Below are 12,709 nucleotides of genomic sequence, written 5' to 3' on the forward strand. Positions count from 1 at the left end.
CATTGATGGCTGAAATGGCACCTAGAGGTATCTCTATGAGGAGGCACAAACAGAAGGATCTTGACTACCTGCTCTAACACAACTTAATTACTAAGTAACACATTTTTGAAAATCTTCACAAGGCACAGTGGCTCATGCCTGTAATCCTAGCATTTTGGGAGGCTGAGGCGGGCGGATCACTTGAGGTCAGGAGTTCGAGACCAGCCTGACCAACATGGCAAAACCCTGACTCTACAAAAAATAAAAAAATCAGCCAGGCATTGTGCCACACACCTGTAGTCCCAGCTACTCTGGAGGCTGAGGCAGGAGAATCGCTTGAACCTGGGAGGCAGAGGTTGCAGTGAGCCGAGATCTTGCCACTGTACTCCAGCCTGGGTGAAAGAGCAAGACAAATAAAATAAAATAAAATAATTTAAAAAATAAAAATACTTATTTTACTAGCAGATTTTCTGACACTAGCTATGTTCAGGCAAGCTGAATATTGCTTGCTGGATGAGCTGTAGAGTCAGGTACACACACTGGGTGGAGATGGACCAGATAACATTTAAAGAAAGGCCTTTCTTGAGCTACAGTGCCGTGTTTATTTCCATTTCCCTTGTGTGGCCACAAATACTGTGTCCTGATATTTTCCGAGTCTAGAAATTCTCGTAATACCACAATAAATTATTTCACAAATACCTTACCTTTCCTTTTCATGAGACTATAAACTCCTTGAGGACAGAGACCATATTTTATTCCCTTTTCTGCTGCTTTGTGTATGCTTTGCTGAGTGTATTTCAAATTGCCTTGTATTTCCTGGGCAGTATCATCCCAATGCACTACTTTGTACTTAAATTATTTCCCTCCTTTTAAGTGATGTTGATGGTATCCTAATTTCAATACTGATGTTTCCAGGACAGGATCACACTATGTCTAGAAGTAACTGGGGATTCATTCAGTGGCTGAGGTAGCCTCAGAGTCAGAGAAAGGAATGTTCTAGTACAAGCCCTTTATTTGAAGAAAATAGGGAAGAAACTGAGACTTAGAGAAGCTGAGTGACTTTCCTAACATCACCCAGCAAAGAGAGATTAGAACTCACATCTACTTCACAGCCAGTCTCACCCTCGAATGAGCTGCCAGGGTGACAAGTGCAGCTGAGATGTTTAGCCCTGCTTGGGTAAGGCCACACAGCTCAGGCTCAAACTGTCACCACTCCTGAACCAAAATGCAAGAGCTACTCCTCTCCCGAGAATACACCACTTCATGCCCTCCCTGAAAAAAATCTCCCAGCTCCATTACTCTGTTCACAAGATCCCAACCCGAGTGTTGCCACTAATCATCTCCTGGCTTCAGTTCTCAGAGTCACTGAGCACTTGAACATCTTTGGCTCAAAAAAGATACATCTTCTCTTCCTACAGATCACTTCTTTAAAAAAAATGGCACAAGTGAGTTTAGTCTGCTGAATATGAGCAAAGCTACTCTATTATAATAACCCAAGAAGTTCTCACTAGGAGTACACTAGTATTAATAACTAGCTCAGGAAGGACAACATAATAGAGAGTCCATTTTGGATTCCATTAAAAATAAGAACATTCCATATTATGAGTAAGTGGAAACATTAAAGTGCATAAAACATTATCATCATTTGCATTAAAATAGTAACTCCATTTTCTCCTATGTTCTTACCTTATTCCCTTTATGGAAGAGGCTGTAAAATTCCATTCGTGCATCTGTTTCTGCAAGTTATCAAAGACAGAAGTCAATAGTTTGAGTTTTTTAAAGCAAATGATTTTTTTTGTTTCATTCTATGGTCAATCATTTCTGCTATTTTACCTGCAGTGGTGATTTTTTTACGGGTTACAGCAATACACCTTGTATAACATGGAACACCAGAAACATTTTCTTATGTATTATAAAAATTCATTTGTATCTCTAATCCAGTTTAAATGATGTAAATTTGAAATAATCTAAGTTTCAGATAGAAATAATAAGCATAGAATAAACACACAGTGAGTGGCTTTTCATCTTCTGTCAACATAGTAGGCAAACTCTAAAACAAGCATGGGACTAGCCCACCTAAGTTGAGTGACTTGCAAAAATGTTGGGAGAGGCAAGACTGCGACAGACACCTTTCAGCATTCATCAGTCTTCCTTTTCTCCCTGAACATAGAGCTGAACTACAATTCCCAGCCTCCCTTGCAGCTAGAGAGATATACAGTGGAGTTTTGGCCAATGGGATGTGAGCAGGAATGCTGTGCATCACCTGCAGGCCTGACTCAAAAACTCCACAGCAACCCTCTATTTCCTCTTTCCCCATCCACTGCAAGATGGAATGCCCCCCACCGCCACCCTCTGCAACCTGGATATGACACGAGGCATAGATAAACTTTTATCATGTTAAGATATTGAGATTTGGGGGCTGTTTGTTTTAGAAGCTAGCCTACCATGATTAATAAAAAAACTAACTGGGATTTCAAACAGCACCCAAGTTGCACTTACAAACAAAAACTAACTCGGTCCCCTCCCTTCACTACCACTACACTTTGCACAAAGCTAAGCCTGAGAAGGAACATCTGAAACTCCAGTTTTGGAAAATCCATAGGCAATAACATCAATACATCACAATTGCAGAAAATAATTTTAAGTAGGAAAATCCATTTGGGCCAGGCGTGGTGGCTTACACCTGTAATCCCAGCGCTCTGGGAGGCCGAGGTGTGGGGGTGATCACTTGAGGTCAGGAGTTCGAGATCAGCCTGGCCAACATGCTGAAACCCCGTCTCTACTAAAAATACAAAAATGAGCTGAGCATGGTAGCACACGCCTGTAGTCCCAGCAACTCAGGAGGCTGAGATGGGACAATCAGTTGAACCTGGGAGGCAGAGGTTCCAGTGAGCCAAAATCACTCCACTGCACTCCAGCCTAGGTGACAGAGACCCTGCATCAAAAAAAAAAAAATTCCATTTGGTTGGCCTGAGGAATGTCACAAGTGACCAACTAAGCCACCCAGGGAAGAAAAGTATGAGAACCATGTGACTGAGCATTTGGCTCAAGAGAACTGCCATGAATAGGCACATGACTAGTTTCTTGCCATCCTGGAGCAATGACAACAGGAACAGACTGGGAAGACGGTTTCCGATGGGAGAAGTTTTAGTCATACGTGTTGATCAAGCACCTACCATGTATGTGCTAGGCAAAGTACTAATACTGAAGACACAGCAGAGAACCACAAAGTTCCTGTCCTCATGGGCCTTACATGTGAGTGAAGAGAGATGGACAATAGATTAAACAGTAAAATCATACCATGGGGGGCGGTGAAAAGTGTTATGAAGACAAATAAAGTAGGGAAGGGCATTAAGATAGGGCGGGGGTCACGTTGTTCAACAGGATGTTCAGGGTAGGCGTCGCTGATGACTTCTGAACAGAAAGCTAAAGTGGGGGAAGAAGGAAGCCACGTGGATGCCTGGGGGAAGAGTTCCAGGCAGAGGGAACAGCAAGTGCAAAGGCCCTGAGGAGGGGTGTGCCTGGCACGTTCGGGGACCAACAAAGAGGCAAATATGGCTACAGTGGAGTGAGCGGGATGGGAGTAGAAGAGGAGGTTGGAGAGCTCATGGGCAAATCATGCAGGACCTCTAGGCCACCCTCGGGATGTCAGCTTTGACTCTGCGTGAGACGGGAAGCCACTGGAGGCTTCTCATAAGAGGGTATGAGAATATGAAAGCCAGCAAATCAATCCAACTGCATAGAAAGGCTAAGTGTACTTCAGAGGAGACATGAGTCCAAAGTCATGCAGAGAGGATAGTGGCAGACAGCAGGAGTCGGCCTTTGGATTCAGGCACAGAAATGGGAGCCAGGGCAGACTCAAGAGTCTTGTCTAACCCACAGCCACCTGCAGGAGGCTGCACATATACAGAAAGCTTAGCCACATGAGTTTCCAAAGTCTTCCCCAATGGCAGGTCTATTCCACGGTGGCTTTAGAGAACTTCTTGATTTGGGAGGAACATTTACTAGTTAAGTAAACAACACATTTTATGTAATAATCAACAGGCATTTGTTCAGGAGTGGGTAACTGTTCCATAGCTCCTACAGCTACAAACATAGAAGTCATGTATGGGCATTCTTAGGATGTTCTTCTGTGCATGATACAGGCAACTGGTAGCCTACAGACACTCAGCGGAAGGAATGAAGGAGTGGTTAAAGATGACTTTGCAAAAGCTAGGACTTGGATAATCGGAAGAAGGAAATCCCAAAAGGATCAAGGATGGAAATGAAAGGGTAGACAGGAGCTCCCGCAGGGACAGCTCAGGGGCTAGTAAGAGGACAGCCTGACTGGCACTGAGGGCTGAAGAGAAAGAGGAAGGGAGGGGGCAGGATTATATAGGGAGGGACTTGAACACTTAGTAAAAGAGTCTGAGTTTTATCTGGAAAGCCACAAGATCCAGTAATAGTTGAGGAATATCAAGAAAGCCAGTATAAGTGCTTCTAAAAATATATTACTATTTTATTTTTCTAGAGACAGGGTCTCACTGTTGCCCAGGCTTGAGAGCAGTGGTGCAATCATAGCTCACTGTGGCCTCGACCTCCCAGGTTCAAGCGATCCTCCCACTTCAGCCTCCCAAGTAGTTGGGACTACAGGTGTGCACCACCACGCCCGGCTAATTTTTTAAATTTATTTTTTGTAGAGACGGGGTTTTGATGTGTCACCCAGGCTGGTCTTGAACTCCTGGGCTCAAGCAACCCGCCTGCCTTGGCCTCCAAAAGTGTTGGGACTACAGCTGTGAAACAACACACCAGCCTGTATCCTCTACCCACTTCCCTAAGGTTTAACTATAAAAAAACAAACAAACCTGTATTTGTTTTAATGTTTTTATACACACACACACACACACACACACACACACTCCCCCACCCCCACACCTCACCACATGCCCACATACACACATGCCCGCACACACACAAAATGGAAAAACCTACTGTCTCTCATCTGTGATCATACTCTCTCATATATTCTCATAATTCAGAAGTTAAACATGGGTGCCTTTTCCTTCAAATACTACCACCTAGACTCTCCTATTTGAAAACTGATTAAATTGCTTGTGATTTTTCCTCCTTACCATTTCTGTGGGTGAGACATGCCATAAAGAAACTGTTCTCTCCTCAGCTTCATTGTTTATGGAAACATAAGAAGGCTGGTACACTTTGGTTGGCTCTATGACCAGAACCTGAAACAAGAACAGATGCCTGTTAACGTACACGGGTAGAAAACATAGCGCACCCTGCCCAGCGAGGAGGCGGGGAGGTCCGTACTCAATAAATCCTCACTGAGGGCCAGGCACAGTGGCTCATGCCTGTAATCCCAGCACTTTGGGAGGTTGAGGTCGGAGGATCACTTGAGCCCAGGAGTTCAAGGACAACATATTGAGATGCCATCTCTTGGGGGGGGGGGGGAAGATGCAAGGAGATAAAAAAAAGAGGTGATGGCCCATCAGTAAGGTGTTACTTTGTTAAAAGAGAGGAGGGGAGGGGAGAGAGGGAGAAGAGGGTGAGGAGGAGGAGAGTAGGGAGAGAAAAGGTGGGGAGAAAGAAGAGAAGGGGACGAAAAAGAGAAAAGGGGAAAAGGAGAGAAGAAGGAGGCCAAAGGAAGAAAATCAGGAGAGAAGGAGGAGGGCACTTTGGGAGGCCAAAGCAGGCGGATCACTTGAGGTCAGGAGTTCGAGACCAGCCTGGCCAACGTGGTGAAGCCCTGTCTCTACTAAAAATACAAAAATTAGATGGGTGTGGTGGTATACACCTGTAATCCCAGCTACTCAGGAGGCTGAGGCAGGAGAATCACTTGAACCCAGGAGGCGGAGGTTGCAGTGAGCCGAGATCGCACCACTGCACGAGACTCCGTCTCAAAAAAAGAAAAGAAAAAAAAGAGGAGGGGAAGAGAAAGAGGAGGGGTGAGATGGGGAGGGAGAGAGGGAATAAATCTCCAAAACAAATAAAACAACATGTTTAAGATCACTAAACCTGGTTAGAGATTACGCGGTTGTCTGCTCCATTATTTTTTTGTACCTTTCAGTAGGTTTGAAATATTTCATAACTAAAAAAGATTTTAAAATGTATTATTAACCGGCAACAAAATAATTATCATAATCATTTCAAACAATCTTTTATTAGATGCTTAATGAAATTCTTGGAAATGGCATGTTCACAAATTCTCAACGCATAAATATGGAACACAATTATCTGAAGTTCAATTTCCAAGACATTCACATATTTCACTCATGACTCTAAGACAGTCATAACATTAAAACAAAAACTCAAGGAAAAGCTAAAAGCAATTTTGCCTTTTTGGTAACTTTTAAATAACAATTAGTGGCCTTAGAGGCAAACCAAAGCTTAACAGGAAACCACGCTGAATTCCAAGTTTCCACTCGTGGTGCTACATTGTTTTAGAGGAAAGTTTGTCCACTTTGGCACTAGTGACATTTTGGGCTGGATAATTCTTTATTGGAGGGGGCTGTCCTGTGCATTGTGGGATGTTCAACAGCATCCCTGGTCTCTATCCAGCAGATGCCAGTAGCGCCACCTTCTCCCCAAGTCATGACCACCAAAAATGTCTCCGGACATTACCAGATGTACCTTAGGGGGACAAAGTTGCTTCCAATTGAGAATGACTACTATAGAGGATATGGCCAATGATCTATGAGTGAGCTGATCTATCACTTACTGATTTCACATAAGATTGATGTTTATCCCAACATTTAAAATTACTCTACGGTTTTCTTCAGTTCAGAGTATTCAATAGTTAAATAGCACCAATCCCTAGTTTTTTTCCTAATCTTAAAAAAAAAAATGGATTTAGCATATCTTACTGGAAATCTGAGTCCATTCGTGACTTCATTTGTTGCCTCAAAAATTATATCTAACCAGAAGTTCAGCCGCTCTTGCCTGGGTGAGTGTTCAATAATGGGTTTCTTGAAGCGCCGAATTAGTAACAAGTTCTGAACTAATGATCGCAGGTACCTAGAAAAATCACAAACAGCAATATATTGGATTCCTAAAGAAACTGAATTCAATTCAAGTCCCTTTAAAAGAAGCTTTCCAAAAGCTTTTCTTCACTTAAATTCATATTATGTCATGAGCGCTTCATAAACGACTGCTCAGCAGCCACAAAACTAATTAAGAAAACACGAGCAGTAGGCAAAGTAAGTCCATCCAACAAAATAACACAACGTGGCTTTTTACCAACATTGGGCTAACCCCAATTTTAGTACCTACTGCCTAAAATGTGGAGATTGGAAAGCATGTGGTAACTGTTTTAAATAACAAGGGCAGGCACAGCTGACTCTTGAACAACACAGGTATGAACTGCGCAGCTCCACTTATACACGGATTTTTTTTCCCAATAGATACATTGGAAAATGTTCTGGAGACGTGCGACAATTTGAAAAACTTTGCAGATGAACTGTGCAGCCTAGAAATATAAAAAAAAAAAAATTAGAAAAAGCTAGGTATGCCATGAACGCATAAAATATATGTAGGTACTGGTCCATTTTATCATTTACTACCCAACATATATACAAATCTCTTATAAAAAGTTAAAATGTACCAAAACTTACACACACACTTACAGACTGTATATGGCACCAATCCCAGTCAAGAAAAATATAAACAAATGTAAAGATGTGGTATTATATCAAAACTGCATAAAATTAACTGTAGTGCATACTGCACTACTGTAAGAATTTCATAGCCACCTCCTGTTGCTATTGTGGTGAGCTCCTGTTGTAAGTATCTGCTTAAAACTCCACCATGTGGCCAGGTGCAGTGGCTCACACCTGTAATCCCAGCACTTTGGGAGGCCTAGGTGGGCAGATGACCTGAGGTCAGGAGTTCAAGACCAGCCTGGCCAACATGGTGAAATCCTGTCTCTACTAAAAATACAAAAATTAGCCGGATGCGGTGGCAGGCGTCTATAGTCCCAACTACTCGGGAGGCTGAGGCAGAAGGAATGCTTGAAGCTGAGAGACGGAGGTTGCAGTGAGCTGAGATTGTACCACTGCACTCCAGCCTGGGCAACAGAGCGAGACTCTGTCTCAAAAACAAACAACCAAAAAAAAACTTCCACCGTGTGAGACTGATCATTTTTGCATGAGAAGTTCGTCTCTCCAGTAAATTGCAGATCATAGTAAAAAGTGATCACTCACAGTTCTCGTGCATTCTTCATTGGGTTTAGTGTGACACCATAAACAATGAATAACACCATGGGACCCATACAGAGTGCCACTAGTGATACTGGAAATGCTCCCAAGAAGCAGAGAAAAGTCATGACATTACCAGAAAAAGTTGAATTGCTTGATATGTATTGCAGATTGAGTTCTGCAGTTACGGCTGCTGCCATTTCAAGATAAATGAAGCCAGCCTAAAAATCGTAGGAAAAACAGAAAAGGAAATTCATGAAGCCGTCACTGCAGTTGTCAGTGGTTGCGAAAATCCTGCACTTTTTGCAAAATATAAAATACAAAATATTGTTTATGTTATTGGTAAGGCTTCCAGTCAACAGTAGGCTATTCGTAGTTAAGTTTTTGGTGAATTTTCAACTGAGCCCCTAACTCCCACATTGTTCAAGGGTCAGCTGTAGTTCAAAGTTCAAAGCAATTACAAAATGACAAAATTTCAAACTCATTTTCTTTTTAATTAAACATGATATTTTGAGGTAATTTTAGATTTACATGAAGTGCTAAGAACCAATACAGAGAGAACCCATGTATCTTTGACCAGGTTTACTCCAATGGTAGCATCTTACAAAACTATAGTACAGTTTTTGGTAGAGCCAAGATGGCTGAATACGAACAACTCCAGTCTACAGCCCCCAGCATGCGCGACGCAGAAGACGGGTGATTTCTGCATTTCCATCTGAGGTAACAGGTACATCTCACTGGGGAGTGTCGGAAAGTGGGTGCAGGACAGGGGGGTGCAGCGCACTGAGCGTGAGCTGAAGCAGGGCGAGGCACTGCCTCACCCGGGAAGCACAAGGGGTCAGGGAATTCCCTTTCCTAGTCAAAGCAAGGGGTGACAGACGGCACCTGGAAAATCGGGTCACTCCCACCCTAATACTGCACTTTTCCAATGGTCTTAGTAAATGGCACACCAGGAGATTATATCCCGCGCCTGGCTCAGAGGGTCCTACGCCCACAGAGCCTCACTCATTGCTAGCACAGCAGTCTGAGATCAAACTGCAAGGCGGCAGTGAGGCTGGGGGAGGGGCGCCCACCACTGCCGAGGCTTGAGTAGGTAAACAAAGCCTCCGGGAAGCTCGAACTGGGTGGAGCCCACCTCAGCTCAAGGAGGCCTGCCTGCCTCTCTAGACTCCACCTCTGGGGGCAGGGCACAGCCAAACAAAAGGCATCAGAATCCTCTGCAGACTGAAATGTCCCAGTCTGACAGCTTTGAAGAGAGTAGTGGTTCTCCCAGCACGCAGCTCGAGATCTGAGAATGGACAGACTGCCTCCTCAAGTGGGTCCCTGACCCCCAAGTAGCCTAACTGGGAGGCACCCCCCAGTAGGGGCAGACTGACACCTCACACGGCAGGGTACTCCTCTGAGACAAAACTTCCAGAGGAATGATCAGGCAACAACATCTGCTGTTCACCAATATCCACTGTTTTGCAGCCTCTGCTGCTGATACCCAGGCAAACAGGGTCTGGAGTGGACCTCCAGCAAACTCCAACAGACCTGCAGCTGAGGGTCCTGACTGTTAGAAGGAAAACTAACAAACAGAAAGGACATCCACACCAAAACCCCATCTGTACGTCACCTTCATCAAAGACCAAAGGTAGATAAAACCACAAAGATGGGGAAAAAACAGAGCAGAAAAACTGGAAACTCTAAAAATCAGAGCACCTCTCCTCCTCCAAAGGAACACAGCTCCTCACCAGCAATGGAACAAAGCTGGACAGAGAATGACTTTGACGAGTTAAGAGAAGAAGACTTCAGACAATCAAACTACTCCGAGCTAAAGGAGGAAGTTCGAACCCATGGCAAAGAAGTTAAAAACCTTGAAAAAAAATTAGACAAATGGCTAACTAGAATAACCAATGCAGAGAAGTCCTTAAAGGACCTGATGGAGCTGAAAACCAAGGCACAAGAACTATGTGATGAATGCACAAGCCTCAGTAGCCGATTCGATCAACTGGAAGAAAGGGTATCAGTGATGGAAGATCAAATGAATGAAATGAAGTGAGAAGTTTAGAGAAAAAAAGAATAAAAATAAACGAACAAAGCCTCCAAGAAATATGGGACTGTGTGAAAAGACCAAATCTACGTCTGAATGGTGTACCTGAAAGTGACGGGGAGAATGGAACCAAGCTGGAAAACACTCTGCAGGACAATATCTAGGAGAACTTCCCCAAACTAGCAAGGCAGGCCAACATTCAAATTCAGGAAATACAGAGAACACCACAAAGATACTCCTCGAGAAGAGCAACTCCAAGACACATAATTGTCAGATTCACCAAAGTTGAAATGAAGGAAAAAATGTTAAGGGAAGCCACAGAGAGAGGTCAGGTTACCCACAAAGGGAAGCCCATCAGACTAACAGCGGATCTCTCGGCAGAAACTCTACAAGCCAGAAGAGAGTGGGGGCCAATATTCAACATTCTTAAAGAAAAGAATTTTCAACCCAGAATTTCATATCCAGCCAAACTAAGCTTCATAAGTGAAGGAGAAATAAAATCCTTTACAGACAAGCAAATGCTGAGAGATTTTCTCACCACCAGGCCTGCCCTACAAGAGCTCCTGAAGGAAGCACTAAACATGGAAAGGAACAACCAGTACCAGCCACTGCAAAAACATGCCAAATTGTAAAGACCATCAAGGCTAGGAAGAAACTGCATCAACTAACGAGCAAAATAACCAGCTAACATCATAATGACAGGATCAAATTCACACATAACAATTTTAACCTTAAATATAAATGGGCTAAATGCCCCAATTAAAAGACACAGACTGGCAAATTGGATAAAGAGTCAAGACCCATCAGTGTGCTGTATTCAGGAAATCCATCTCACGTGCAGAGACACACATAGGCTCAAAATAAACGGATGGAGGAAGATCTACCAAGCAAATGGAAAACAAAAAAAGGCAGGGGTTGCAATCCTAGTCTCTGATGAAACAGACTTTAAATCAACAAAGATCAAAAGAGACAAAGAAGGCCATTACATAATGGTAAAGGGATCAATTCAACAAGAAGAGCTAACTATCCTAAATATATATGCACCCAATACAGGAGCACCCAGATTCATAAAGCAAGTCCTTAGAGACCTACAAAGAGACTTAGACTCCCACACAATAATAATGGGAGACTTTAACACCCCACTGTCAACATTAGACAGATCAACGAGATAGAAAGTTAACAAGGATATCCAGGAATTGAACTCAGCTCTGCACCAAGCAGACCTAATAGACATCTACAGAACTCTCCACCCCAAATCAACAGAATATACATTCTTCTCAGCACCACACTGCACTTATTTCAAAATTAATTCAAGATGGATTAAAGACTTACATGTTAGACCTAAAACCATAAAAACCCTAGAAGAAAACCTAGGCAATACCATTCAGGACATAGGCATGGGCAAGGACTTCATGTCTAAAACACCAAAAGCAATGGCAACAAAAGCCAAAATTGACAAATGGGATCTAATTAAACTAAAGAGCTTCTGCACAGCAAAAGAAACTACCATCAGAGTGAACAGGCAACCTACAGAATGGGAGAAAATTTTTGCAATCTACTCATCTGACAAATGGCTAATATCCAGAATCTACAATAAACTCCAACAAATTTACAAGAAAAAAACAAACGACCCCATCAAAAAGTGGGCGAAGGATATGAACAGACACTTCTCAAAAGAAGACATTGATGCAGCCAAAAGACACATGAAAAAATGATCATCACTGGCCATCAGAGAAATGCAAACCAAAACTACAATGAGATACCATCTCACACCAGTTAGAATGGCAATCATTAAAAAGTCAGGAAACAACAGGTGCTGGAGAGGATGTGGAGAAATAGGAACACTTTTACACTGTTGGTGGGACTGTAAACTAGTTCAACCATTGTAGAAGTCAGTGTGGCAATTCCTCAGACATCTAGAACTAGTAATACCATTTGACCCAGCCATCCCATTACTGGGTAGATACCCAAAGGATTATAAATCATGCTGCTATAAAGACTCATGCACATGTATGTTTATTGCGGCACTATTCACAATAGCAAAGACTTGGAACCAAGCCAAATGTCCAACAACGATAGACTGAATTAAGAAAATGTGGCACATATACACCATGGAATACTATACAGCCATAAAAAAGGATGAGTTCATGTCCTTTGTAGGGACATGGATGAAGCTGGAAACCATCATTCTCAGCAAACTATCACAAGGACAAAAAACCAAACACCACATGTTCTCACTCATAGGTGGGAATTGAACAATGAGAACACATGGACACAGGAAGGGGAACACCACACACCGGGGCCTGTTATGGTGTGGGGGCGGGGGAGAGTTAGCATTAGGAGATATATCTAATGTTAAATGATGAGTTAATGGGTGCAGCACACCAACATGGCACATGTATAGATATGTAAGTAACCTGCACGTTGTGCACATGTACCCTAAAACTTAAAGTATAATAAGAAAAAAAGAAAAAAAAGAAAAAAAAAGAACTATAGTACTATATCACAACCA

The 12,709-nt window shown here is 42.9% G+C and overlaps 1 protein-coding gene across 1 annotated transcript in view; it reads right to left on the bottom strand.

Moving 5' to 3' along the window:
* Positions 1 to 12,709, bottom strand: part of MAP3K15 (mitogen-activated protein kinase kinase kinase 15) — a 151,594-nt gene that overhangs the window by 47,697 nt on the left and 91,188 nt on the right. Inside the window, exons 10-12 of the mRNA XM_054676915.2 lie at positions 6,837 to 6,987; positions 5,091 to 5,198; positions 1,666 to 1,715 (exon numbers count right to left, since the gene is read on the bottom strand). Coding sequence (XP_054532890.1) covers positions 1,666 to 1,715; positions 5,091 to 5,198; positions 6,837 to 6,987 — 309 coding nt within the window. The remainder of the gene's footprint in view (positions 1 to 1,665; positions 1,716 to 5,090; positions 5,199 to 6,836; positions 6,988 to 12,709) is intronic.

Source organism: Pan troglodytes, chromosome X, assembly GCF_028858775.2.
Source record: "Pan troglodytes isolate AG18354 chromosome X, NHGRI_mPanTro3-v2.0_pri, whole genome shotgun sequence".
Taxonomy (NCBI): domain Eukaryota; kingdom Metazoa; phylum Chordata; class Mammalia; order Primates; family Hominidae; genus Pan; species Pan troglodytes.